At 35.5% G+C, this 27,638-nt stretch overlaps 7 protein-coding genes across 10 annotated transcripts; 2 read left to right on the forward strand and 5 right to left on the reverse strand.

Annotated features, from left to right (window-relative positions):
* Positions 1-529: 529 nt before the first annotated feature.
* Positions 530-2,175, reverse strand: LOC142553405 (uncharacterized). Its single transcript, XM_075663624.1, has one exon. The coding sequence runs from the start codon at positions 1,658-1,660 to the stop codon at positions 761-763; it is 900 nt and encodes a 299-aa protein (XP_075519739.1). The 5' UTR covers positions 1,661-2,175; the 3' UTR covers positions 530-760.
* Positions 2,176-3,863: 1,688 nt separating this feature from the next.
* Positions 3,864-9,938, reverse strand: LOC142553407 (uncharacterized). The gene is made up of 6 exons (XM_075663628.1): positions 9,654-9,938; positions 7,976-8,146; positions 7,546-7,671; positions 6,223-6,426; positions 5,355-5,519; positions 3,864-4,559 (listed from the first exon to the last, which is right to left on the reverse strand). Exons 1-6 carry the CDS (start codon positions 9,897-9,899, stop codon positions 4,200-4,202), a joined length of 1,272 nt encoding a protein of 423 aa, XP_075519743.1. The 5' UTR covers positions 9,900-9,938; the 3' UTR covers positions 3,864-4,199.
* A 1,328-nt stretch (positions 9,939-11,266) lies between these two features.
* On the reverse strand, positions 11,267-14,398 carry LOC142553408 (protein FAR1-RELATED SEQUENCE 5-like). The gene is made up of 3 exons (XM_075663629.1): positions 14,192-14,398; positions 11,719-13,915; positions 11,267-11,644 (listed from the first exon to the last, which is right to left on the reverse strand). The coding sequence occupies exon 2, from the start codon at positions 13,255-13,257 to the stop codon at positions 12,334-12,336; it is 924 nt and encodes a 307-aa protein (XP_075519744.1). The 5' UTR covers positions 13,258-13,915; positions 14,192-14,398; the 3' UTR covers positions 11,267-11,644; positions 11,719-12,333.
* Positions 14,399-14,711: 313 nt separating this feature from the next.
* On the forward strand, positions 14,712-16,294 carry LOC142553410 (NAD(P)H-quinone oxidoreductase subunit N, chloroplastic; the record flags this gene model as incomplete). The annotated part of the gene is made up of 4 exons (XM_075663631.1): positions 14,712-15,146; positions 15,231-15,347; positions 15,680-15,765; positions 15,931-16,294. Coding segments are annotated over 4 exons (699 nt in total), but the record flags the coding sequence as incomplete, so codon positions are not given.
* A 130-nt stretch (positions 16,295-16,424) lies between these two features.
* LOC142553409 (protein YCF54, chloroplastic-like) lies at positions 16,425-18,710 on the reverse strand. Of its 2 annotated transcripts, XR_012821943.1 has the most exons (4): positions 18,275-18,710; positions 17,477-17,721; positions 16,979-17,191; positions 16,687-16,854 (listed from the first exon to the last, which is right to left on the reverse strand). XR_012821943.1 is itself a non-coding variant. In XM_075663630.1 (3 exons), exons 1-3 carry the CDS (start codon positions 18,479-18,481, stop codon positions 16,668-16,670), a joined length of 639 nt encoding a protein of 212 aa, XP_075519745.1. In that variant the 5' UTR covers positions 18,482-18,697; the 3' UTR covers positions 16,425-16,667. The 2 variants fall into 2 exon arrangements, 1 of the variants encoding a protein (XP_075519745.1); XM_075663630.1 differs by lacking the exon at positions 16,979-17,191 and having other exon boundaries at positions 16,425-16,854; positions 18,275-18,697.
* Positions 18,711-19,360: 650 nt separating this feature from the next.
* Positions 19,361-21,374, reverse strand: LOC142553411 (large ribosomal subunit protein bL17c-like). Its single transcript, XM_075663632.1, has 2 exons — positions 21,071-21,374; positions 19,361-19,898 (listed from the first exon to the last, which is right to left on the reverse strand). The coding sequence occupies exons 1-2, from the start codon at positions 21,267-21,269 to the stop codon at positions 19,489-19,491; spliced, it is 609 nt and encodes a 202-aa protein (XP_075519747.1). The 5' UTR covers positions 21,270-21,374; the 3' UTR covers positions 19,361-19,488.
* A 2,722-nt stretch (positions 21,375-24,096) lies between these two features.
* On the forward strand, positions 24,097-26,840 carry LOC142553412 (bifunctional bis(5'-adenosyl)-triphosphatase/adenylylsulfatase FHIT-like). Of its 3 annotated transcripts, none has more exons than XM_075663635.1 (5): positions 24,097-24,370; positions 24,465-24,575; positions 25,477-25,623; positions 26,339-26,437; positions 26,523-26,840. In XM_075663635.1, exons 1-5 carry the CDS (start codon positions 24,191-24,193, stop codon positions 26,625-26,627), a joined length of 642 nt encoding a protein of 213 aa, XP_075519750.1. In that variant the 5' UTR covers positions 24,097-24,190; the 3' UTR covers positions 26,628-26,840. The 3 variants fall into 3 exon arrangements, with proteins under 3 accessions (XP_075519750.1, XP_075519748.1, XP_075519749.1); XM_075663633.1 differs by having other exon boundaries at positions 24,101-24,370; positions 26,511-26,840; XM_075663634.1 differs by having other exon boundaries at positions 24,105-24,364; positions 26,511-26,840.
* The last annotated feature ends 798 nt before the right edge of the window (positions 26,841-27,638 follow it).

Here is a 27,638-nt window from a genome sequence, read left to right on the forward strand (position 1 = left end):
ATTTTTAATTTTTTTTAATTGCGAACTTACAAGTTAATATTATTGGTTTTAAAATAATAATGTAGACTTTCGATAAAATATTTACAAAGAAAAGTATAAGGATACACATGTTTAGAAATGCATTTGAAAAAATAAAAATTGCAAACCAAATTAAAAATTCCTAATTATAATAGAGTATGTCTCTTGTGATACGGTCTCACGAATCTTTATCTGTGAGACGGGTCAATGCTACCGATATTCACAATAAAAAGTAATATTTTAACATAAAAAATAATATTTTTTCATGGATGACCCAAATAAGAGATCTGTCTCAGAAAATACGACCCGTGAGACCGTATCACACAAGTTTTTGACAAGTATTACTTGTAAGATATATCTTTTAAATTACAAAATACCACAACCATCATATTTTGATCATTGTACCAAGGTTAATAAATATATGTTCTAACAACCTCAATTATGATATTTTCCAAAATTCACAACTTAAATTCCATCGACCAATGTCCAAATAATGGATCATTAACATCCATTTTAGAACCACCCTTTTTATTATTCCATCAAAACCCCTTTTGGGGAAGAAATGTTTTACTAGAAATTCGTTGATACGTACAAGTTCTGATGATCAATACAAGAAAAGAGTAGACTAGAAAGCCAAAAGGAAATTACACTCTCAATGAGGGAAAGAATTGTACTGAAATCAAATGTCAACCGGAAACCAAGAAAATGTAGTAAAGGTCACAAGTTGTAAGTAAGCAAATCCTCAAGGAACAAATTCATTCTCCAGCATCGGCCTAGTCCGAGTCTCGGACGCCACCGGCGCCTTCGTCGTCCCCACCGTCGTCATAGGCAAATTTACACCCGTGTCAGCCGCCCTCTCCATTCGGAGAATCTCTTTTCTACGCCTACATTTTCTCACACAAAAGAATAGCATAGACAAGAAAACTAAAGCTATCAGTCCTCCAACCACAGAACCAACAATGATCCACACCTTTTTCTTCCTCCTCTTTCCACCACTGCCTCCGGGGGCGCCTCTTTCCGGAGCTGGTGCCGGAGGAGCAGCTAGTGACTCCACTACAATCGAGAAGTGGCCCTGGTTTCTAGTCAAACACGTGTTTCCATTAACCACATTGTCGAATCCAACCGAGCCATCTAAACCAAAAGAGACACATTTTGGTAAAGATCCCTTCAACCCAGATCGCACATTCGAAAACCCGATTGAAATCGGATCTCCATTAGCCCGCAAATCGAGTTCGGATAAATTTTTGGCAGATAAATCAGTGGCATCATATGCTAAAAGTCCTAAAACTGGGGTTAAAAAGTTGTAACCAGGCAAAGGATAGTATAAACCCGACCAATTTGCCAAATTATGGTACACTAAGACAAGCCTCTCGACGTAAGGCTGCTCAATGACATCAACAGGAATCCGGAACTCTTTGTACCTTTCCACCCCTTTCCGCCGCAGGCTGCCGCTCCTCAGCCGCAGCGCCGCCACTCCAATGCCGGAGAAGTTGGAGGGCACTTTTGCATCATAAATAACACCAGTTCTAGGCCGGACTAAAGCCTCGAAAGCATATTCTTGAATCAGAGAATCAAGTTCTCTACTTGACCAAGCAGCGACCACTTGAAAACAGAGGATTATGCAAAGATATGCAATTTGCATCGAGAAATAATCCCAGATTCAAAAAACCCTTCTGGTATAAGAGATAGCATAGCAGTGCAAAAAGCAAGAACGCATGAAATAAACTTCCCTTTCGAAAAAAAAAAGGGTGATGGAATACGAGAAGATCTGTTGGGAATGAAGAGGGATTTTGGTAGAAGAAATTAGGCAACAAAATCAAAGGGACATTGCATCGTATACTGGCAAAAGATTTAATTTTTATATACTTATTTTTGGTTAATATTTATGTGTGCTTCGCAGGAAAATAAATGAAAACCACCAAACCACAGAGCTGTCAGCTGTGCTAAAGCGAAGACACAAGAGACTCCACCACTGCAGCCAATTATAAGGCGACAGTTCGGATTCAAGATCAGACCATAAAAAGACAAATGGACCACTACTCGGATCCGAAATAAACTCAGCTGTAGTCTACTGGAAGAATTCGAGTCCGTATTCCGGATCCGAATAAATGAAAAGGAAGAAAGAGAGAGGTGGCCGAAAGGTTAGCATGGGCTGGAATTGGATTTAAAGACAATGAATGGGCAGTGGCTTATAAATATTTGATGTGTACTATTGTGTTTCGCATTCTCCATCTTGAATTAAAGTTTATTTAATACGAATATATATATATATATATATTATTTAGTTTTCTTAAAATATTTATATTTCACATTTGAAAGTGTATAAGCATATATATACATGTATATAATATTGAGTAAGTCTCTTGTGAGACGGTCTCAAGAATCTTTATCTGTGAGACGGTCTCACGAATCTTTATCTGTGAGACTGGTCAACCCTACCGATATTCACAATAAAAATAATATTATTAGCATAAAAAGTAATATTTTTTCATGGATGACCCAAATAAGAGATGTGTCTCACAAAATACGATCGTGAGATCGTCTCACATAAGTTTTTACCTATAATATTTGGGTCCACTCTAATAATTGAGATATCAAAAAGAATTTGAAGTGGACTTAGCATCTGGCATGATTTGGGGATAATGATTTTTACGGCACTCCTTAATCTATAATTTTATTTTACTTTTTGGTAATTATTATTTTTTAAGTTGGTTACTTGCACTTTGAAAAAAAAAACTATTTAAAATAAAGATTTACATATCATACCAGTATTAACTGAAAAATCTTTATTCGGATATACTGACATTGTTCATAAATGTTGTATTAAGTTATGCAATTTCATTAGATATCGATTATATTCTGATTTATTCGGATATGTTATGTAAAAAAATTTAGTAGAACATGTATGCCAGTTATATATGTATGTATATATATGTGTGTAAGGAATTACACAATATTAAAATTATATCAACTATATAAATTTTCGAATTTCGAATTGAATTTTCAATTATCTTGATATTGATGTCAATAACGCAAAGGAAATAAATGGCCTCTCGTCATATTGGATATAATTAAGGTCGGCTTTGGAAAAAGTATTTATATATTTGGATCCCCCCCAACGCACCCCACCCCCACCAAAATTTCACTTGGCTATCGAATGTCAACTTGCCTGAAATATAAGAAAATTTCAAATATAAAAAAATTCCAAAGGCGAATGACAAGTAATTTTTTTTAAAATTATTATTATGGATGTAACAAAATCGAGTCGAGTTGAGCATAGTCGAATAGTGTCAGGCTCAAGCTCGACTCGTTTAAGACATATATAGACTTGAGCTTGGTTTGAACTTTTACCATTAAGCTTGATCTCAGATCGTTTGAAAATTAATAAGCTCGTATGGGTCGAGCTTGACTCATACAATGATCTTATTTTCGAGTTCATTAAATAAACTCGTTTTAGAGCCCATCGAAAATTTTTAACCAAAAAACCAACTAGATTTTTTTATTTTATGTCAACATACTATTACAATCCAAAATGTTTTATTGCTGATCCAACAATTTCCTTGGAATAATTATATAGAAAATTTCTTTAAAATATATTTATACAGGTCAATTTAAATTTAATTTTATAAAATGAAAAAAAAATTGAATATCTAACAATATTTTTTAAAAGTTTTAACTAAAATTTGTGAAAGTAGTTCTCTTTTACTATGATTTTTGTCGTTGTGTTGCACGTGATCCTCCCAGTATTGAAAAAGGTTCGAGTTCGAGATCCAAGAACCACCACATTCCCAGCATAAAAAATAAGAAACTATTTTTGATAAAATAGAGAGAGACACACACGGGGGTTAAACGTAAAAGTGCAAACTTTATTTGTGTCACCAACTGCAAAACCAATCGAGAATCTCTTTATTAATTACATTCCTTTTCACAATTTGCATGAAGCAAAACCTAATAAGCTTCCAATGAGATCAAAAAATGAAAGAAAAAAAAATTGAAGAACAAAAAATAAATGACATGACAAAGTGAAATCTCACTCAAGTTAGTCGGTCCTCGCCAAACTCTTCATTTACCATAAAAACATACAACATGTGCTTCGATTCTAAAACAGATTAAAGCCACTCCAAAGCCGTCAACAAATACTTCTGTTAGGATGGAAATCACTCCAAAGCCATCAAATCCAGCTAATGCCTTCGTAAATCTTCTGTTGGCGTTTGGACGTAAGGGTTCACTGGAGTGACAATTGTATAAGGCTCTTTCAGGGAAGAAACAGGAGATAAATTCTCAGTTGTTACCGTGACTGCTCCATGCGGAATCGTGGGAGTTGGGGGAAGAGAAGGGGTAGTGAAAATGGATTGCATTACATTGATGGGGTAAACCTCGGTGACCTCTTCGCTGCCTTCATCCAGGTACACAACATCCTGCATGGTGAGTTGGTGGTACTCGACAATTTCCCTCAAGAAACGATTCTCCCGTGCATAGATTGAATTCTCTTGTGCGAGTCGAGCTTTCTCGGCCAAAAGGGTCTCAAGTTGAAGCCTTATCTGAGGAAGTAAATGTTGACAAAATCTTGTCAAATATGTAACTCGAGAAAAACTTCGAATCAAATCTGTCATACTAGTGGAATGGTAAAAAGACATACAATTATACCTACTGTTCTCAAGTACACTTGGACACACAAGTAAAGGCAACTAAAATATGTATCAACGCGGATATATGATCTAACAAAAAACCATTTAAGAAATGAGACATTAAGATAGTTTTGAACTAGTCTGTGGCTAAGGAGAGGAAGATAGCTTTCATGTAACTCTGCACAAAAATGGACCCTTGTCTGTGTGGACTTATCAAGCGCAAGCTAATTAGAACAAGATTTGACATATGATCCCATAAGTCATAGATCAAGATTTGACATATGATCCCATAAGTCATAGATCGTTGTAGGACATTCAAATTTTCTTTAAATAGGCTAATTTTTCCAAAAAGTTGATATAAAATCATTTTTTAAAATTTTAGAACATAAAATGTCATTTCCAAAAAGTAAGAACACAAAAGTTTCATGTTTTCTGATTTTTACACAAAAAAAACATACATTAAATAAATTTATGGATATAAGGCACTGCCAAACGAAAACTATATAATCACGGGCATATTTGACTTTGGGACTCATGGAGATAAAAAAAAATTTATTAGCCTGTCCCATCAAACTGATGCCAAATGCCGTTCTGAAGAACATCAGAAAACAACGATGATGAAAAGAGCCACACATGCCAAGATTTTCGGCTTATTTTTTCTTGGTTGTGATGGGAAAGGTTTGCTTTTTATGGAAGAGATATTATTACCAAATCATCATCTTCTGGATTGCCACCTTTGTCACGGCTCTCCCTGAGAATTCGGTTTTCTTCTTCCAGCTGACCACAGCGCTCCTTCGCAAAAGCCAGGTCAGCCTTAATTGTCTTCAGTTCTCGCAGAAGAAGTTTCGCTTTGGCAGCCATCGCCATAGCAACCTGAAATTTAAAATAGATCTATCATGCATCTCATATAAAGACAAGTCTATCGTGTATGTATGTATGTATGTATGATATTGAAATATGCAGCCATATCTTAAGTATAGCGCATGAAAATGGCCATGAAGGCCACAAGAACAGGCACATTCAACCACCATTCAGCTACCCATAATCATATCCGCCTACAGTAAAATAACCCATTTTGGAAATTGCATGGTTAAATCACAGAAACTTGAGATTTAAAATGTCCACTGATGTTATTGGATCGCATAGGATTATTAGTTGAAACAGTAGAGTACAGTATCTGCGTAATTAGTATACCCCGGCAAATATGTTCAAAAGGAGTTTTCTTGAACAGAGTTTAAGCTCCTCTGGCAGTAAGACTCCTTTCGACCACATTTTCTTTGCTTTACTTTCACCATATACAACTTCTTATTCTGCTATAGAATGCTCCATTTACTATAATATGAAGTGAACCCAAAAATCAACAGAGTCCCATGCTTTGGATACCAATAGTTTAAAACATCCATTTGGAAATCTTTAATTATAACTGAATGTGTCATGTTGCTAATTGACTGTGTGATGGAAACATAGCACACGCTCTACTGTTGGAAAAGAACTGAGAAGAGAAAAAGGAAATCGAAAACCAAGTCTCCACAAGCGAATAGGTTATAACACCACAGCAACACAGTTGCCACCTTACGTCTCGAGAAGCTTTCAGTTGTGTTTCCAAATCAGTGTGTGTCTGAGGCTGCACACGAGTCTGCATCTCAGGTTGTTGCTGCAAGCTACCAAGACTTGAATCCTGATTCCGTGATACAAGGTTACCACTCTTTTTCCTTATTTGAATTTTACGAGTTTCTTGAATTATGCCTGCAGTACGGTTTTCAACAGCAGTGATACCTTCCTGCAAAAAAGACAGTATACAAGTTGTTGAATGAAAAAAAAGGTTAGTCTGGAGACTAGTGAAGCCTCCACGAGAACTGCAACCCAAGGGCAAAAGGAAAGGACATGTATAAAAATCTGTAAGTTTATATTTTCTTTCTCCTTATATTTATCGTCATTACTTTTGGGGATTTCTTGTAAATCAATGATGATTCATGACGAGGTGAAGTGCCAATATCCTTTTCCATTTCAAGATGGCTATGGAACATGGACTGGGAGTTATTTACCCAACAATCATTAGTCCTGACCCCCAAAATTATTGGTTTCAAACAAATGAAGAAAAACTTCTACCCCCATAAGACTCCTATCTCATGGTAATGCCACTCTTCAACTAAGAGGCTTCCCTGATTAATTGGCAACTCCTGATTGGATGGGATGTCAAGTTCTCCTACGGGGACTCACCATGCTCATTTTCAAACAAGAATTAAATATTAGGAGTGATGTTACGACCTCAAAATCACGTCATAGGCACTACAAGAAACATGAAAGAAAATAGAACTTCTTCATATTTCACTAGTTAATTTTTGAAATTGTCACCCACAACTTTCGATGTCAGAAATAAGAGTGCTAGGATTTTTTTCCTCCAGAAATTGTGCTCAATCTCATAGCGCAACTACGGAACTCAAATACAAATTTATAACATCTAAACATTGCCGGAGCTCTAAAATGGACAGGATTTTCTTGTAAATCGTACCTAGCCAAATTAGTAGCGACAAGGACATCATCGTAAAAGATCAAAAATTTAAAAATCAAGTATCTTTATGCAATATTTGTACCAGAAAAGTCCTTGCTATAGCCTTAGCAAAATCATGCCTTCTTTCCATCAGCACTCAAGTTCAAAGGACTGAAGTTCTCGTCACCTAAGATACTGCAACGTTCCGTTCATTTTTAGTATACAGCCGCCGCTTGTTGTGCTATAAGATAATTTCTGAATACCTTCTCGATCTCTAATAATCCCTTGAGTTAAGATCTTTACCCAAGAACACTATTCGATTTAAAAGGTTTAAGACAATAAGCTAATTACACATCCCCATCCGACCCAAAAATTAACAATATTAAATAAATTCACAGTAAACCGTACCTCAAGAGCATTACCAATTGTACCACCAATAAAATTAAGTGATGATGCAATTCTATCTAGTCCTCTGTGCAGAGAAGGGTTGTCAGTTTTTCGACGGTTTTCTGGAGAGTTGTATCCGTTATGGTACTGAAAATCAGGATGAATGGAAACCAGTTAAACAACAGGTTTGCGTTTCTGCGAAAAATCTAGTGAATATTACAGCTTGAGAATAGGACATTTATAAAACTAACAGCAGATAAGTGATCAAACCTATTGATCTGAAAAGTAAAAGTGAGCTTTCCCAAAAATTAGGAGTATATACTTTAAAACCAAAAAGTTCATAAAATAGAATTGTTAGTCAGAATGCTCTTTTGATAAAATATAATGCACTATGTGATCAACCAGGTCAACAGCTGCAAGTAACTTTATTCAAATTTCAACAAATTCTCACCTGCCCTGTTTTGGTTCTATCAGATGTCTGGACTGTAGTTCCTACAGCTGTTTCATGTCGTTGAACTACAATATCATCATCAAGAACTGCTTTAGCTTTCCGGGCCAGAACATCCCAGAATCCTTGTTTAGATTCACTCATGTTCGTCTTTTCTGTATAGATGGTTGAATCCTACATTCCATGATGACAATATTACTCGAGAACAATAATATCGCTGACCTAGAAAACCAGCATACAGCACTCACAATCAAATTGGCACAAAAAATATTTATAACATTCATATCAAAACATAAAAAGTCCCAAATTTTTTCCACAATTGACAGGAAAATTCAAAGCGTAGATATCTGCACCTATGTAAACACTCAACAGAAACCGTACGTGCACCACTTAATTTGGAAGGTTCCAATCCGTAAAAAGACGGCTAAAAAAATTCAGTCATTCATATATGGATTGGTTCTATCTAATTGCATTGGATAAACCAATGAATCCAAGTTCACTTCATCTCTTCCAGCAATTTGATAGACTTATACACGATAAACCTTTAATGTTAAAGTCAATATAGAAATCATTATTAGGTGAATTAATATGGTATTTAAAATTACAATGACCGTGGAAATTAAGAGTTTTTAATTGGTGGTGACACCATCCATCTACACGCAAAGGTATCCTTCTTTCATTTCGGGCTCAAACGCATACATAAAAGCATGAACACACCAATGCCAATTGCATTTGATAGCTGCCCTCTGCCGCATTTTAGCACAATGAAATTTACAAATTCTTGATCCCTTGCTCCATGGTGCCCAAGACATTAAATTTTTTATTCCAAGGTAGAGAACAACAAATTTAGCCAGCAAAGATTTGATCCCAGACTTCAAGAAAAAGTGCTGCACAGGTTTGTAGTCGGTACATTTTTCTAGACTGGTACTTCTACAAAGTACGATTCATGCCAATTTACACGAGACAATGTATTATATTCTTCACGATGTAGAATATTTGCTCAATTAATGATGACCTTGCCTTGAAATTTATCTCAACTTTATCAATTGTTAGCGCATCTAATGGATCATATTTATACATGAATTAATGGTATCCTTCTGAAAGATCTGCATGGGACAGGGAAGAAAAACACTCCATATTTCCACCCTTCCTTCCCAGTAAATCACTGCCCCGGCATTAACATCTCCGATCACACCTCCTCATATTCTCGGCTTTATTATCCTTCAGATCTAAACCGATCACTCAAAAGTTAATGGCAAATGTTGTTATTATAACCATCTTGATCGTACAAATCAAAGTTACCATAACCTGGTAAGAATTCAATTCATTGCTGTAAAAATACATGCTTGAAACATAATTAAGCAACGTGGTAACCAATCCATATGTTTTTTCACCAACTAATGAGAACCTACCCAAAACTTTACACAATTCATTTGTGTTAGCATTTAAGATAAAGGTCGTCTTTTTTTTCTTTTTTCTTTTTTTCCTGTCCATCGTAATGGTTGATTCCCACAATCGCATATCAGAGAGAAAGAAGAATCATTCATCATGATTTTTTTAAAAAAAAACATCACAAAAAATAACCATAACTTTTCACCCACAAATAACCAAAAGAAAATGTCACTTGAATCTCGCCGACCTAATCAAACATAAAAGAAAATAATCTAAGCTGACATTAAACCTTAGAAGAGGATGATGAGAAGTCGCGTGGAGAGGAGAGAGCGGATTGTTCGTAGGCGGAAGACAGCGAAGAATCTCTGTAAGCCGCCGAAGCTCTGATCGCTTTCGTGGCCAGCGAGGAGGCTGAGGAAGTCGCTGAAGATCTGCCATCTGCCACCGCATTCTGCGGCGGAGGCGCGGAATCATAATCGTCGCTTGAAGAGAAGGCACCAGGCCTCCCACCTTGCTGCCTCCTCCTGTAAGCCATATTGAAGTGAATTAATGCCTTTTTTTTCCTTGCTTATGCTATGAGCTAATCATTTATTTTTAAAATGAAAAATTTCAGTGGAAAAATCCTCTAATCACTAAATATTTTATTTCATAAAATAATGATGAAATCTATAACTTAAATACATCGTAATTTTTAGATGATTTTAATTTAAAATATTGCAAATTCAACTTTTATTAATTTATATTGTTATAATAATATTTTAATAAATTTCAAATTCATATTACTTATAATTTAGGGAAATTTATTATTTAAGATCCCACTAAAAATCTATTCTCTTGTTTATAACCAAATTTTTATATCTTATCCCTGAAGTGTTACTCTTGTATGATTCTATGTGGTAAATTTCAATTATTGAATCTAATATATGATATCAACTTTTATCAATAAATGAGAAACCATGTAATCTATATGAATATAATTAATACTAATATAATGTTAGCAACTCTAGCTTTAACAACTTCGTCCATAATTACAATTAATGTTTGACGTTTGTTCATATATATTTATCATAAACTATTATTTATAATTCTTTATCTTTCATTATAAATACGAGCAAATCAAACTATATTGGATAAGAGACAAATTCATGGATTTAGGGATTTGAATTGAATTTTTTTATAAATACAACAAATTTATTTATCACTATATCAATTATTGGATTAATGTGTTATATATACACGCGTAAAATAAGTTGATCAACTCATCATGTTTCCATTGAAATAGGATCCGTACAAGAAAAAATATTTGTCATTTGTTGATTATTAACGACGTCTCGAAAACATTTGGATTAAAGAAATATAATTTAACTATTTCGCAATAATTACCATAATATTGTAATATTTAAAAGTTGGAGAATACTAAAGGTACATCAATTATTTGTACAACACTTTTTACAACCATCTCTAAAATGACCAAATTGTCCTATAAAAACTAAACAATTACAGTTCAATTTTTGAAAGCCATTGTGCAATGAAAAAGCTAACTTCTTTCAATTGAAATTTTTTTACCACACTATTATAATTTTACTTCCAAGTTGAAAAAAAATCAACATATTACAAAATTCTTCCCATTTTCATTACTCATTCTATTATATGTTTTTCAGATAATGGCCAATTCATCTATTTTCCAGGAGACAAAAATGCCAATTAATCTTTCAAGTGAGATATGATAATATAATTGATGTAAATGTTATACAAAACATGCACCCATGCATAATAAAATGTTGATTTATGTCAATTTATTTTATCATCTATTTTGGAAACATAACACACATTATCAATTGACGTCAATTTAGAAGCTTTGGATAATGTCTAATTTACCAAAAAAAAAGTGCATATGTTTCAGCATCCCAAAAATTAAACAAAAACATATCAAATATAAAAAGTAACATATGTTTAATCCTCCAACAAATGGATCGACAGATACCATATTATAAAATTCAAGTAAAAAAGTTTCAATAGCTTGTTCTTCATAGTCATCCAAAAACTCCATGGAATAAAGCATTCATGCTCTCATTACTACTCCAATTTGTCGAACCAATAGTTTCCATCAATATCTAGTTGGTCAAAATACAAAGGTAATGGGGCTGTTACATGATCCAACCCAAATCTTGATCCAAAGTCGACTCCACATTGGAGTGTTTTTGTAACAGTCGTAAAATTGTTAACTTCTTTTTCGCTACTGACATTTGTACATCTGTCTTTCTTCGATTTAATTTGCACCTAGCAAGATAACGAATGTTAAGATAATTACTTTCAAGAATAATAACATAAGTAAAAGAATTATTAAATAATACCTTGGTTTTCTTTGTTCTACTTTCCAATGGTCCTTTTTTCGAATAGTACGAGGGGCTCCCTTTCTCTTCGTAGACTTCTGGTCTAGAGTTTGAGTAGAAAAGGTGGTTCCAACTTCTCCAACACTGGCAGATCTCACTGGATTAGATGGTTGAACAAAATCTTCACTTTCATGACCTAATTTCATTCTCGAAGTGAACTCAGCCTTCTTGACTGAAATCCATCTTTTCACCTCCTGAAATCTTGCCTCATCATCTGCAGCCAAACCTGCTAGTCCTGAAAATTCTCGATGCAATTCATCATATTTTCATGCCCCGGAGTAGTAATCCAACCATCATAATTTACTTTCACCCGTGTGTACAAGCGATTCGCATCACGCTTCCATCTCCTCAGGATATAATTTTGTGGTACTGATCTCACGTCATTGAATAACAAAACCAACACAGCATGTCTGCAAAGTATTCCTCTGAACTCAAATAAATGGCAACTGCAGACTATCTCATTTTGTTCTATTTCAAACTGGACATCTACAATTCTTTGTTTTATTATTTTTCCTTTGACCTCGACATCCTCACGTACCTTAAATTTTATCCTCTCAAGCTCTTCCCCACCATATATCACTTTACAATACATCGGACGACTATCTCTTCCTGGAATTCTCTAAACTTGTCCATAGTATATGAAGCTTGAAATTGCTTCTCTATATCATATGCACTGACACAAGGAATCATCTGGGAATATGAACGAAAATCTGCCTGAAACTCTTTCTCTACTTTGCTACGCAAAGCCCGCTCATATTGTTCAACAAATTGTTTCAAGCTGGTTTTAGAATGCACATAACCATCGAAAAAAGCATTCATGCTCTCACTACGTTGCGTTGAAGACATTCCAGCCCAGAAACTTGTGTTTAAAAAACATGGGACCCACCGAGATCTTTCTTTAAAAAGTCCAGACAACCAATAATTTTCGTGCAAAGTGTATTTGTCTACCATTGCAACCCAGGACTGAACAAATTCCTCGGGATTTAATGATTCATATATACAATTGTGTATGTCCTTAAAAATAGATTCTTTTTCTTTGTGATATCCAAACTTTTCAGGTAACTTTCTAAGTATATGCCATAAACACCATCTATGTTTTGTGTTGGGGAATATAATCTCTATAGCATTTTGCATGGCCCTGTCCTGATATGTGATAATACCTTTGGGAGGTTGATTCTCCATGCAGTCAAGCCATGTCTTAAATAACCGTACAAAAGTGTCAGTATCCTCACCCGCAATCAAACCACATCCAAGAAGAGTCGATTGTCCATGATGATTAACACCGACAAAAGGAGCAAATGGCATATCGTACTTGTTTGTCAAGTAAGTTGTATCGAATGTGACAACATCACCGAATTCCTTGTACGCTAGTCTACATCTGTTATCAGCCCAATACACATTTTTTAGGTGACCATCCTCATCATAATCAATAGAGAAGTAGAAACCGGGACTCTGATTAGTTTTTTTTTTTTGCAAAGTATGCATGAATAGCAGTTGCATCTCCTTTACCCAACCTTAGTCTCCTAACCTTATCAATGAAGTTCCGACAATCCTTTTCAATGAAAGTCATGTTTTCATATCCCCCAGCTTCAACAACAACTGAGTTGTAACTTTTATGGAGTGGAATTCTAGCAATATCATTAAGCTCTAGCTTCCTTTTAACATTTTCAGTTATTTGTCGATTGCATCGATACATCCTACACTTTGAGGGGCTTATTTCATGATTATGTTTTAGCTCTACGATTGTTAGTCTCCAAATATCAAAAGCATCTACAGTTGCATTCAACCTAGCTTTGCATCCTATTTGACTCGTGGTGCTAGGCTTTAGAGAAGTAGTTGCACCTCTTGATCGGTTTCCTTCTCTGCCACAAGTGAATGCCACATTTCGGATAACCCCATTTTTTGCCTTTTATAGAAGTCCTCCTTCTGATTGGAAAACCCACACGATATGCATACTTTTTGTATATTTCATATATTTCATCAACACTCTTAAATTTCATCCCAACCTCAGGAACAACGTCGTTATCTTCTTCGAACACCTCATAATTCACAGTAGCACAATCCTTAATTCCCATTTCATTTTCAATCGTATGTTCATATTCACCAACTACAATATTTGAATTTGACTTTTCAATATTGCAGTCTTGACTAAGGCTTTCTGGGACAAAAATAAAAATAAATTTAAACATATACGAAATCCTAGTCGACGTCCACAAAGAAGAGAATAACATGAATTTGTACAAAATTTCAAAATATTATTACCCATTACTGAAAATTAACTTTTCTAGTGTTCCTATGAGGTTTCATCAATTACCCATAGAAAATTCTATGGAAAATTCTCTACAGACAATAAGTTTCATTATAAAGAATGTATCATCTCAAAGCAGCAATTAATTTTACAAATAAAACTCACTCAAATATGATAGAATAATACCTGGGTTAATCATTTTTGGGAGAATATTTAAAGTGAAAATGGGCAACCAACTAGTCGTCAATGGAATATTGCATTGTCGCTGGAGTCGGGTGCTGTCACTGGAGTCGTGGTCAGAAATGTGAAGATGATGGGTTGAAGAAGGGTTTGTTCTACAAGAAGAAAAATGGCCCTGTTCTCGAAGAAGCAAAATGGCCCGCCTGGTGAAATTAAAAAAAAAAAAAGAATTCTTTTGGTCAAAATATCAGTGAATACAAATATCACGATATATTGGGTGTACATCTCGAAGTAAGATAAATTGGCTGTACCTGTTGCAACACTCTTAAAAGTTACACACCATCTAATTAATAGCATTGGTGGCAAAATTATGCAATTTGTGATAACCCGAATCCATTTGGTATTCGGGCAACCCGTTTCATATATATATATATATATATATTTGAAGTTTGAACCACCCAAAATTGATGCATTAATCATAGCCAAGAATCCATCTCTTATCTGTATGACATTGAGTGAGATATGACATAATATAACAAACCATTCCCAATTCCATTTTTTGCTCCAATGGCTGCAGCAGCCTGTTCATTTCAAGGATCATCACCTTCTCCTTTCAATAAGCCATACCACCCGAAAACAATATCTCCCGAAATCCCGCAAGATCAGCAAATCCACAACATTTGGAAGCAATGCATCGTCACCTAGGAGGAAGTCAATAACAAAGTGCAGCATAGGCCTGCAAGATTTCATCGGGGGAGACCTGGTGAAGCCTGACTTAGGAAAATGGTTGGAGGACGTGGAGGAGCACAAGGCGCTGGCCATATACTCGCCTCACGAGGGTGGATACGAGGGGCGGTACCTTAATCGTCTGCGCTACAAAGGGTATCATTTCTTGGACCTATCCGCACGAGGCCTAGGCGATCCCGAGACCACCCTCATCAAGTTCCATCCAGTTTGTCCCGTAAGTATATATATTGCATGCGTTTGTATACGTTGTTACAGAGTTTTTTTTTTTACTGTTTTTTGTATCTATATATCTACACAGGCTCATTTGGGAAAGCAGCCAATAGCAAGGTGGTGGTTTCCTCCGGAAGTTGATTACAGACTCTCTTTGCTCCCTCCCAATGCCAGAGGGCTAGTGGTTTGGATCATTGAAGCCAAGGTACTTCTAGTTGTCATTTCACTTACTAGTTACATATAATTTGTGTAATTTTTAGATAATACATTGAATGTCATGCTCCCTTTCCTCGCATTTATTTATAGAGACCACCGTCCAATACACATATGATATGTTTGTACAATATTTTTTTTTATAGTTTCCAAATAAAATTTGTGGAATAGGAGTAGTTTCGTGATTTGACGTAGAATAGGAGATATTATAGATTACTCCATATGATAATTATCAAAGTTAAAGAGGTCAATTAGCTATTTTTCAAAGGTGCTTCATATTTGTTGTGAATTATCCAAGATTCTATTTTTTGACTGCCACTTCAGGTTTTATCCAAGGCGGAGCTGCAATTTCTTGCAATACTTCCCTCACTAAGACCCAGGGTCAAAGTGATCGCAGAATGTGGCAACTGGTATATATTCTTTGAATTCTATTTCACTTTATTCTTTAGTGTATGGTAAATTTATTGGGACTTCTTGTGCTGAATTTCATTAGTTCACCCTGCTTCTTTCTTTAAATCTGTTTAAACAGTAATTTTGATTAAGTAACATTGACAGTGTATATACCAATGATATAGGAGAAAGTTTGTGTGGAAACCACTAAAAGAAATTGCGGGATTGTCGGCGCAAGAACTGTAAATATTTAGCAAATTACTCAAGAGAAAGGCAACTATTCAATTTGTTTCATTACAGCTTGAGACAGAGTAGTGAATGGGCTGAATGTCAGCAAGCAACCACATATGTCAAAAGTTAGGAAGGCCTGAACACATGAAGCTGTATACATGTAAAAACACAGAAGTTGTTAGCATGATGCAATTTCTTCGCAACTGATATCATGTATTTGCCTTGAGTGGAACCAGCCAACTTTGACGATAGATTCAAGACCAGTGAACGATAGTGAAATCTGTGTGAAAATATAGAATAAATTTGATTTTTCATTTATATTATTTTAAGCAGGGAAATTTAATTTATAGCTCTTGAGCAAAAAAAAAAAGGTTTTATACCAGAAGATGTAATTGTAATTGGTGGTCTGTGCGATCCTGCACTTGGATTAACATGTTCTCGAACTCAACAACTAAATCAAGAAATAATACAAAGAAGTGGACGAATCGCCGGATCCACAAGGCTAGACATTATGATGGAGTAGCAATGTACAGAGGTTAGAGCTCGAGGAAGTACTCTAAAACAAATCTGGAAAAGTTGTAAGACATGCATTTCTTTTGCATCCCTAAAGACGAATCCGTAACCCATCTCATCACTAAGAATTGGAATGCACTGTAAAACACTCTTACAAAAACGGTGAACATATTGCTCTTTATACCGATGAAGTCTTTGGGGGAAGGAACGGCTCCCACCACCCATATTCATATTTGGGATAAGGAGCTGTCCAATTTTCAGGCTTTTCAAACTCGAGATTTACAGGATTTGAAGCCAGAGCTTCTTCTAAATTCTCAGCTTCGAAGCTATGTTGCAACACGCGGTCCAGTCTTAACTTCATGAACCTACATTCAAACACAAAATCATTCCACTCATTGTCACATCGAAGTTTGTAGACCCGTTTTGTGCAACGAAATAACACAAAATAAGATAAAATGCTAAAAAAAACAAAGAGATACAGGAGTTTACATAATTAGGCTCAGCTAAAACCAGTGGCAAAGCCACACTCAGTATAGCACGGACAATTGTCCCAGGTGTAGAAAACAGCTCTTGATTTTCTTCAATGCCTTCCAATTTTGGCTTGGTTTTGTATTAAAAATTTTGCCCCTCTAACCTCTAGCAGCGCACAACTCCGAGCATATATAGATATCCACACGTCCATGCTGATCAAGCCACTTGCCTCTGTTTGATGAACTAAAGCCCATTTATCCTTTTCCATAATTTTTCAGGCAGGGAATAGTTTTAATCCAAATACACAATAATTCAACATCTAAGCTATGCCACACAAAAAGGGAATAAACTGTAGACGAATCTAAATCTTAGATGGACTTCGTAATTCATGTTCTTTTAAGCCAAAACACGCTAAATGATGTATTGAGACCATAGATATTTCATGATAAAAGATGTATTGATCACTGTAGTAAGTGAACCATAATTCTTACTTAGTAAGTGAACCATAATTCTTACTTAATCCATGTGCCATTGGTTGAAACAAGAGCAACAGCAGGTCTCTTGAGTCTCTTGGTAATATTGGGGAAGTTATCCAAGAATTTAGGTTCTGTCACAAGCCAAAAGTCTTGCTCTTTGTCCCTCTCCCCATAAAGCCTAAGACGCTCAGCTAGAAGTTCCTTGAAATGCTCTTCCTCATCCAACATGAATTTGGCATTGGCCACAAGAAAATGATATGTTTTTTTCTTCTCAGCTTGTTCTTCCTGTTCTCCCAAAAACAATTCGACATTAATCATAGTCAACACATATCACATAATCTTAGGCGCTCCAAAATGTAAGAAACTCAGGTTACCAAACCAAATATCACCATACCATTTTCATTATTTTTCCCAAAAATACATTCTCAATCACATTTTCAAAACTCAAATTAGTCGCCATTTTTAATCCAATTTTTCCCTAAAATGTATTCAATTATTATAATATATTACTATTATACTATATTATAACACAACGTGCTTACACTTCAAAATTTTAAATCCTAGGTTCACAATTAAAATAAAATTAAATATTTTATGATGTAATATCATCAGCGAAACAGAATTTCCTACGGCTTTACAACTAACTAAACACATTCCCTTAAAAACATGCAGAAAAAATATATATCCGATGATACCGAAAATGACATCCTCCAGTGCAATTCAAATACATCAGGAGACTACAAATTTTCCCGAAAATAAAACCATAACACTAACTCAAACCTACGTCTGCTGATCGACAAGCATCGAATAAAGAACGAGAGAAGTTAAAATATCGAACCGTTTCAGTGGGGTCAGAGGAATCAACCGCAGCCACAGCCGTTTTCACTGAAAAGCTTGATTTCCAGCTGCCGATGGGTTTCCAGGAATTCAACAATGGCAGCGGTTTCTTTGAAGGGATTAAGAAAGGTTTGCAGGGGTTGTGGGCGGGAGCGTTCAGCATCACGCCACCTAAACAACCCAGATTCAGTGTAGTACAACCGAACATAGCTGCCGAAGAATGAACTTCACCAACACTTTCTCCTTACGGTAAAAGACACCCTTTTGCTATTTCTCTTCGTTTCTCGGTAAAGAAAAGGAAATGCTACAGCTCTAAGAGGGAAAAGAGCAGAGCAAATGCACCAGCCTTATCTGATGTAATCACAGTCTCCTTATCCCTCGACTTTTTCGATCATTTTCTTAACTCGACTTCTTTTGGGTTTAAGTTAAAGGTCGTCCCCGATTAGACGTGCAAATGAGTCCAGTTTTCTTGAGTCGTTCGACTTGACTGAGCTTCAACTCGGTTTGATCGAGTTCGAGTCAAGTTTGAATAGCTCAAGCTATTAATTGACTTGAGTAAGATTATATAATGGGTCTATTTGAGTAGCTTCGGAGCTATTCGATTATATATATAAATAAATTAATAATTATATACATATTTATTTAAAAAATACAATCGAAATCGAGTTACTCGACATGTTTTCGAGTCGAACTCAAAGTTGAAAATTGATACTCGACGACTCGGTTCGATTGCACGTAAATATGTATAAGATCTCCTCTTTTTAAATATAATAAGGCCGTGTGTGTTTTTAATGAGTGCCAAATATTATTTGTCCCAAGTTTTTTAGCGGTGTTGATTTCATAAACTGGCCGGTGAGTTTTAAATATTTTGATGATATAAAGACATTAAAAAAATTAATATTAAAGATAAAATTTTATTGTTATATAAATTTTATACAAAGCTAACAAATATGAGAATAAATTCAAAGTCACGAGTCGAGTTATATTATAGCTCGGACATCGAACCTCAACCTTTGATGAAAAAGAGTAAAGATCTCGCGGCCTCCTGCAGTACAAAGCTCCAGATCCAAAAGCAGAACATTCAAGAAATGAAAAACCTATCGCTTGATTGATTCAAATTTCAGATGCAAATCCAAGGAAAGAACAATTAAGTGTATCTTTCACATTTACAAAATTTTCAAGAATTGTTAAAACAGACACACTCCCTCGGATCAATCAGACAAGCTCAATATAGGCCATAGGTGCATTATCCCCCCGTCTGGGTAAAGTTCGGATTATCCTCGTATAACCTCCCTGTCTTTCACTGTATCTGTCGGGAACCTCCGCAAACAAAGCATGAACAATTTGTTTTTCGTAGATGAAGCCAAGGGCTTGCCTTCTCTTGTGTAGAGTACCGTCCTTTGCCAGAGTGATCATTTTGTCGACATATTTTCTCACTGCACTAGCCCTGGCTCTTGTTGTTTTTATACGGCCATGTTTCAGAAGTTGAGTTGTCAAGCCTCGTAAAAGAGCACGACGCTGGTCAGGTGGCCGGTTAAGTTTTGGCACCCTCCTCCCATGTCTCATGGCGGAAACTCGCCCACCATTGTCAACCACGGTGAAAGAATGGTCAAAATTTGTAGAATCTGCAGAAGACAACTCACATTACATGAAACAGAAGACGACTCACATCACATGAATTAGAACGCGTAGAAAAAGAAATGTCATTGTAGGATTTGCGCACCGTCAATAAGAAAGGTTATCTCAAGGTACAATTCTAGACAATAAATTGACATTATAGAATTTGGGCACCATTAACAAAGATCATTTAGATTTGACATCTATATTAAAAAACAAGCAAGAAGAATTGATGATGAATCATGAAACATGAAGGATAATATGCCGCCAGCTCACGAAATATGCTGCAATTTAAGTCTATCTCAACACTGTATCTATTCTTCAATATTCCCAAGAACTAAAATCTCATCTAAATATTTCCTGAACCACTTTCACCATAACGACGTAGATATAGAACAAGAAGAAACGAGGAATGGCTCAGATACCGAGCCTTCTTCAAACAACTTGAAACAGAAGGCTCTCACAGCTTAGTGACAGGAAGTTAATGGCACAAATTGCAGTATATAAACCATCACTTACCAAAACAAATAATTGCCCCTAAAAGCAGATTGCATGGCTATTCCCAAAGTCAAAATTCCAGAACAATTGATATTACGCTCAACAATCACTTTAACACACTAACAAGCGCATAGGAGACGAACCTTTCTCATGTTTTTTCACAAGTGATGCTTCTAAATATGATATCCGAATTTATGAAATAAATACATGGGAAGACTATGGAAAAGAACAAGTCAAAATAGCATTGATCCAACCTAGCTTGCGAATGATATATACTATAAAAGATTCCCGATGTATCCTATGTACTTCTAACCTCAACAGGAAGAAAGGGGGAAGAGATTTCATCCACTTAGTTTATGAATGTGTATGAAACTAAAAACGACAATCATTGGTAATTTTTTTCATCCAATCCCATGTCTTACCACGACTGAATATCAAGAATTGCAACTACTGGACAAACAATTTCAATGAGAAAGAACAAAGAGATTCAAAATATCTCTAGTTCAATTAAAAATCACAAAGTAAAAGGTAGCAGCAGAGACAACCAAGAAAAGGCATAAAACCCACATCATCTTCCATCCAGGTACGAATAACAATCCGGAGATATTCTGGACGGCCTGATGACATTAACTCGCAAAGCACACAAGCATAAAAAAAATACGAAAGAATGTAAATGTGGTACCTTGGGAAGAGAGAACGGGGTGCAAAGGGGCGAGACCCACAAAAGCGTTGGGAGGTCTCGGGGCGGGTCTGGACTTGGATAGCCTGAGGCGAGATGGGGTGGACCCGTTTGGAAAGCAGACGGAAGGACCCGGAGAAGAGGCGTGAACAGAAGGGATTGTAGCCCGAAGTGAACAGAGATTCCAGGTACAAGACGCCATTTTTGGTTATTTCTTTGTTTCCTCTTCCCCGCTAGCGCTTCGCGAGCTTCGTTTCGTTGAGATATGCAAACTGAGCACTTGCTCCGTCAGTAAATGGATAATTTCCTTGCGGTCCTTACATTTCACTACTATTCTTTTACATGCCCCGGTACTGTGGGATTGTTAGTAATTATTATATTATTAAGATTGTTAAATTAATAATTTTCCAATTTTATATTGTTTAATTTTAAATAAAAAACTTACCATTTTAAAATAATTAATTAGATTATCGAATTTATTTCAAATATAAAAGTATTAGTAGAAACTATTTTAGTAAAATTATTGAAAAAATAGAATGACAAAAAATTGTATGATGCGGTCTTACATGTCGTATTTTGTGAAACAGATATCTTATTTGTGTCATCCATAAAAATTATTACTTTTTATGCTAAAATCATTACTTTTTATTGTGAATATCGGTAAGGTTGACGCGTCTCATGGGTAAAGATTCGTGATATCGTCTCACAAGAGATTTACTCAAACAGAATACTACAAATCGTATCATGTATGATTGTTATTAGATTTTTAAAAATAGAAATGTATCTCAAAATATTTATCTATATACATATAAACTAACTAGTTTTCTATAATATCATATTTATACAAAAACTCGTGTGAGACGGTCTCACGGATCGTATTTTGTGAGACGGATATCTTATTTGGCTCATCCATAAAAAAACATTACTTTTTATGCTAATAGTATTACATTTTATTGTGAATATCGGTAGGGTTGACCCGTCTCACAGATAAAGATTCGTGAGACCGTCTCACAAGAAACCTACTCTCATATTTAATACGACGACTCCAAATAATATTGTTAGATCCCCATTTTTTTCTCTAACTCAATTTTTTTGATTATTTATAGAAATCAGTCAAATCAAGTAAATTGTTGTTCTACTAAAAAGTGAATTATTTTTCAATACAATTACATTTTTATGAAATTTATTTTATATTAGATTTTTTAAATAAAACTATAATTTTGGATTTTTTTAATTCTGGCATTCTGTATACTTAATGAAATTTTTATTTCATATAAACTTTAGTAGAATATGTGTTATTCTTTGAAAAATAACGAGAATGAAGAAAAACTATCAAATCAAACCGAATTAAATACTTCGATTAATAATTGAAACAATTAAATTGTCAAAAACTTAATAAAAATAAAATTTTATTTTATGCTTTAATCCAGTCCGACCATGGTTCGCCGGAACGGCCGTTATGCGGCCGGAACGAAACGGGAACGGTGACAGCCGTTCCAAAGTTCCAGGACAAATCGGTGATTATTTTGTAGTGCTGTTCTTCGACGTTTTATCGGCGATTTAACGGCGAAGCGGAACGGTTTGGTGTTTAAAAAATATAGTTATGAGATATTCATGGTTCATTACAGTAAGGTATGGTAATGGTTATTGTAGATGGTTATTGTTTATGGTTATGTTTATTGGAATGGTAATAGAATGATTATGTTATTGGTATTATATTTCATAGTTGTTGAAGATTGTGGAAATGAATGTGTAGAATAAAAAGTTGATCTTGAGCCAAATAGGAAATGGAAGTGCAGAAACGGTATGAAAAATGTGGCAGTAGTTGTGGTTTTTAGTATAATGTCTTGTATATTGATCAAATTGTTGTGAGAGCACTTCCATTAGAAAGATAAGATATAAGGCTATAACTTTCATGTTTTGATAGATCATTTGATTTTTCAACATCTGGTACACACGAAATTAGACGTCGTGGATTTGATTATGGATCGTCTTAATATATTGGTGATACCTACAATGAATCATCATCATCTATATGGCGGGGTGTTGAACGTCATGATCCCGAGTATAGATCTTCAAGTACAGCTGATAGTTTTACTGTATATCGTGGATTCGGATACTATAATCGTCGTGACGAAACACTATTACAAAATTAGTCATCACATTCTAATGATCTTTCGTCATCTCAATCTAATAAATATCTTTATTGACAATCACATCAATATCCAAATGTTCGAAATCAATTTAATCTACGAGATAGCGACGAAGAATATAACAATGATTTCGCTCCTCCGCGTCACTCTTCATGGTATTAGCTTTGGTATGTTAAAATTTTTAGTGTGTATTTTTTATTGTGATATTATTGTAAAATAGTTTTGTATTAATATATTAATTTGTAATAACTTCATATATTTTATTTTTTAGTATGATATAATTTATATTTAAATTTTTTATCATTTTTTTGAATTTATTAATTTTTTTATACGACTGTTCCACAACCGTTTCGCAACATAACATTGGAACTGGAATGGTAGTTGCCGTTCCAAGCACTGTAACCGTTCCGGCGAACCATGAGTCCGACCATACAATAGGCTCCTAACAACTAGTTTATATCCGTCATCGTTCTAAGAATATCATTAACTTAAATTACTGTAAAAATGCATTGGAGGTCAATATAAAAATTTTATACTTTTTCCGGATACATTTAGAAAGAGGCAAAAATTTGTGTGGAACTGTCTCACATGTCTTATTTTGTGAAACAAATATCTTATTTGGGTCATCCATGAAAAAATATTACTTTTTATGCTAATAGTATTACTTTTTATTGTAAATATCGGTAAGGTTGACCCATCTCACAGATAAAGATTCGCGAGACCGTCTCATAAGAAACCCACTTTCATAAAAATGATACTACATAAATAATAAAAATTTGGACAATTATAAAAAATATTGATTTATTATATACAGTCAAATTTTAAGAAATTTGGAATATTTGTGTGAATACGGAATTACAAGAAGTTAATTCGACGACTTTACAACTGGTTGCTTTTCTTGACACGACCTTACCTCACGCAGTTCAGAAGAAACTGCAGCAAAGGCGTCGCCGTTGGGCCACCAACGCTGATGTTAAAGCCGTTGCCTTTGTTCTCTTCCCTTAAATTTGTCGCACCATTTCTACATTTACAACTGCCCCCCACACCCCCGAGGTTTCTCCTTCATTCTACATCTGCGACTCTCACCAGGGTTCCCTCTAATTTCGCCAGAGCTTCCTCTTCCTTCATGCAACCGCCTACTGAGGCAAGTGTTGAACTTTGACTTCTATTTTCTCTAAGTATTCCTTACGATTGTGTGTGATTGTTGTCTTGTTGATCTTACTCTCGGAAATTTTGATGCCCAGATGGATTCTGAGAGTTACATGTTTGGCACATACAAAATCGACCCACGGGAAGTGTTCTACTCAACTCAACTTTCATATGCTTTGGTCAATCTCCGCCCTCTCGTTCCTGGTATGCCAGATTCACCTTTTTATATTTGCGATGCCAAGATTATACTGATTATTCTTTAGTATCCTGTCGAAGTAAAAAAAGAAAAATCGAATTTTAAGTGCAATTTTAGTCTACCAGATCACATTTAGAAATTCATGATTCCTGCGAGTAGTCGCGATCTATTTTGTGGTATCTCTTGTTTTATTTGCTATTGGTGTAGCTGCTACTTTGGCATCATGTCTTTGCTCTTATATTTATGAAAAGAAGAATAATTCCCTTCGAGTCGGGGGCAAAGAGCTTGAATTCTATCATGTTCTTAAACGTTTTCTGTTTAGAATCATCAAGAGCTAAATTCATAGGCGTCGCTGGTGAAAAAATAAAAAACATAAATTGTTATATGGTCTGGGGTCTGTAGCATCATTGACATTTGCATTGAATATTTTATTCCATGTGGGATTGATGATTTCCGTTTTCTGTTTCTTGGCATTGCAGGTCATATCCTCCCCACTTTCCATATTTGAATAATTTTTAGTGGTAGAGTTGAGTTTGTACTGCCGGACACACATTTAGAGGGTAGAAACATGTAGAATAAATTGATCTGGTGAGACGGTGAAGTGTTGCGTTGTTACTTCGCCATTTTGTCTTCTTGAATGAACAGCAAGTCATGATTAGTTCTTGAAACGAACTTAGTTCAAGGGGTTGCTGCTAGCTTAGAAAGTTTGTGGTTTATCAAATATGCCTCCACATCAGAGCACAGTCATGTTTAGATTCACCATCTAATTTTCTCCCAGCTCCCTCTAGATTTCTTGAACTCTGCATTTTATATCGAACCATGTAGCCCTTTAAAATATAATTCGATGATGTTATACAATATAACCACTTCAGGGTTGTGTTTCCTTATTTTGGTTGACTTAACACAACATACACGTGCTTGTCTGCCCGAGGCGTGAAGTCAAACGCTTTCTTGATCTTAGTGCTGATGAGACCAGTGATATATGGCTCACAGCACAGAAGGTGGGGAGCCAACTTGAGTCCTACCACAATGCATCTTCACTTACATTTGCAATCCAAGTAAGATCACAAATTATTTTATTGAGGGCAGTCATTTGTTCTTTTTCAAGTCTTCATGTTTCTTCATCTGTTACGTATTAGCTGGATTGGGTAATTTTCTGATAAACCATCTAGTCATTTTCCTTCAAACTCTGACATTATCTAGTGAAATCATCCAATTCATGGTAATTCATGAGTTATCGTGGCACCTACATGACCGGATCTGCAAAAGGTTACCGATATCATAGGAAATATGTTGTTTGATTCATCTTTGGTTGCGAGATCTAAGATGACCCTGTTGACATTTTGAGGGCAATGTAAAGCGAACACAACCACATCTTATTGCCACTCCTGCAATTTTATTTATAAGAACTAAATTATCTCAAAATTGTTCCCCTTTTCCCTTGTTCAGCAAGGTGATATCTTATCTGAAATTTCCTTGAACCTCAACATCTCTGCCCCCAACCTTCATGACAAAAGGGGGGAGAAACACTCACATGCACACAAGAATCAATTCCAAGTAGAAAGAAAGCCACATCTATGTGCATTATGAGATTTGACGTTGATATGTTGATATATTTTTGGGTGAAATCGACGATATTTTAGGGCTATTTTAGACGTATGTTGTGATTTCATTACGACTCGTGATGAACCTGAAATTTATGAAAGATTCCTTCTTCTAGTGGCTGTCTCTGCTCTTTGACTGTTACTTTCTCAACTTTTATCGACACCTTAGGATGGACCTCAGGCTGGACAGACTGTTCCACATGTTCATATTCATGTACTTCCCCGCAAAAGTGGCGATTTTGAAAAAAACGATGAGATCTACGATGCTGTGAGACACAACAATTGCTTATATTTTATTAATTATAACTGGATTTTGTTTCTTGCTGCTAATCATTGCACAGATTGATTTGAAGGAGAAGGAACTGAAGCAGAAGCTTGATCTTGACAAAGAGAGGAAAGACAGAAGCATAGCAGAAATGACTGAAGAGGCGGACGAATACAGAAAGCTTTTTCTTTGAGAATCTTTAGTGTGAGTTATGGAAATTCCAAGGATTTGAGTATTTTATGATCGAATCTTTTGCGAGTTCGAAGGTGGATTTTTTTGGTTTTATAGCCAGATAAGGGTCACACTTTTGAAACTGTCTATATCAGATATTATTTTGATGTTTATGTGTGGATTGTTAGATTCCTTCTACTAATGGAATTTTTTTATAGAGTGTGACACACTGTTAGATGGTTTCTTTTGCATTTCTTGACGTGCTATTGATGTATACTCAGAGAGACATAGCCTACACATTATAATAGTTCATATATGTGTTGTGAAATAGTCCCAATTCATTCCTAGGAGTAGAACCAGGGAGTCATTAATAGTCCCAATCCTTGATGGACGATATATGTGTTGTGAAATAGTCCCAATTGCATTTCTTGATGTGCTGTTGATTGATATATGCTCAGACACATATTTTGATGTGTGTTTCGAGGATTAAAATGGATGACTGTTTCCCAGGATACATTGGACAGACCTGCAGAGACTAGAAATACAAATCCCTACATTGACGACATACGTGTAGCGACATAAGCACAAATCACTATGCTGACGAATTGAATTAGTACATGAAACTTTATCAGCAGATTACGCAGAACCACTAGCAGTTTGCGAAGAGAAAAAAAGTAGGAACGACAGATGAGTTGATATGTCTGGTGTGTCTGAGAAGCCATATGAAACACAAAGCACATGAAAAATCTCTCTTCCGGAAAAAAATAGAATAATAGGAAGAAGTGGCGTAGCTTAATTAGGTGATTTTTGCCTTGATCGATCAGACATTCGACGCACTCAGGTCCAGGTCGTGTTCATAAGCTTTGCACACAAGTCAAGTATTTTCCGGTGCAAATCATGCCCCTGCATAGAGGGGCGCGAGAAAGAGTCTCTTGACCAATCATTTTTACACTTTCATACATTATAACTCAACATAAGCTCATCTATACCACTTTTATTTTTTTATGTGGGACAAACTCATCATTCCCCAATT

The sequence above is a fragment of the Primulina tabacum genome, chromosome 8, assembly GCF_025594145.1.
Source record: "Primulina tabacum isolate GXHZ01 chromosome 8, ASM2559414v2, whole genome shotgun sequence".
Taxonomy (NCBI): domain Eukaryota; kingdom Viridiplantae; phylum Streptophyta; class Magnoliopsida; order Lamiales; family Gesneriaceae; genus Primulina; species Primulina tabacum.

Excerpts from the sequence above, each read along its gene's own strand:
- LOC142553408 (XM_075663629.1), bottom strand. The coding sequence starts at position 13,257 with ATGCAACTGCTATTCATGCATACTTTGCAAAAAAAAAAAACTAATCAG.
- LOC142553412 (XM_075663633.1), top strand. The coding sequence starts at position 24,191 with ATGTTAAAGCCGTTGCCTTTGTTCTCTTCCCTTAAATTTGTCGCACCA. Across the intron at positions 24,371-24,464 it reads AACCGCCTACTGAGGCAAGT|ATGGATTCTGAGAGTTACAT; the intron begins GTTGAACTTTGA and ends TTTGATGCCCAG. Across the intron at positions 24,576-25,476 it reads TCCGCCCTCTCGTTCCTGGT|CACGTGCTTGTCTGCCCGAG; the intron begins ATGCCAGATTCA and ends TAACACAACATA.
- LOC142553411 (XM_075663632.1), bottom strand. The coding sequence starts at position 21,269 with ATGGCGTCTTGTACCTGGAATCTCTGTTCACTTCGGGCTACAATCCCT. Across the intron at positions 19,899-21,070 it reads CCCCGTTCTCTCTTCCCAAG|ATTCTACAAATTTTGACCAT; the intron begins GTACCACATTTA and ends TGTCTTCTGCAG.
- LOC142553407 (XM_075663628.1), bottom strand. The coding sequence starts at position 9,899 with ATGGCTTACAGGAGGAGGCAGCAAGGTGGGAGGCCTGGTGCCTTCTCT. Across the intron at positions 7,672-7,975 it reads ATAGAACCAAAACAGGGCAG|TACCATAACGGATACAACTC; the intron begins GTGAGAATTTGT and ends CCTGATTTTCAG. Across the intron at positions 4,560-5,354 it reads ATCCAGAAGATGATGATTTG|ATAAGGCTTCAACTTGAGAC; the intron begins GTAATAATATCT and ends TTACTTCCTCAG.
- LOC142553405 (XM_075663624.1), bottom strand. The coding sequence starts at position 1,660 with ATGCAAATTGCATATCTTTGCATAATCCTCTGTTTTCAAGTGGTCGCT.
- LOC142553409 (XM_075663630.1), bottom strand. The coding sequence starts at position 18,481 with ATGTTCGGTTGTACTACACTGAATCTGGGTTGTTTAGGTGGCGTGATG. Across the intron at positions 17,722-18,274 it reads CCTCTGACCCCACTGAAACG|GAAGAACAAGCTGAGAAGAA; the intron begins GTTCGATATTTT and ends TTGGGAGAACAG. Across the intron at positions 16,855-17,476 it reads ACCAATGGCACATGGATTAA|GTTCATGAAGTTAAGACTGG; the intron begins GTAAGAATTATG and ends GTTTGAATGTAG.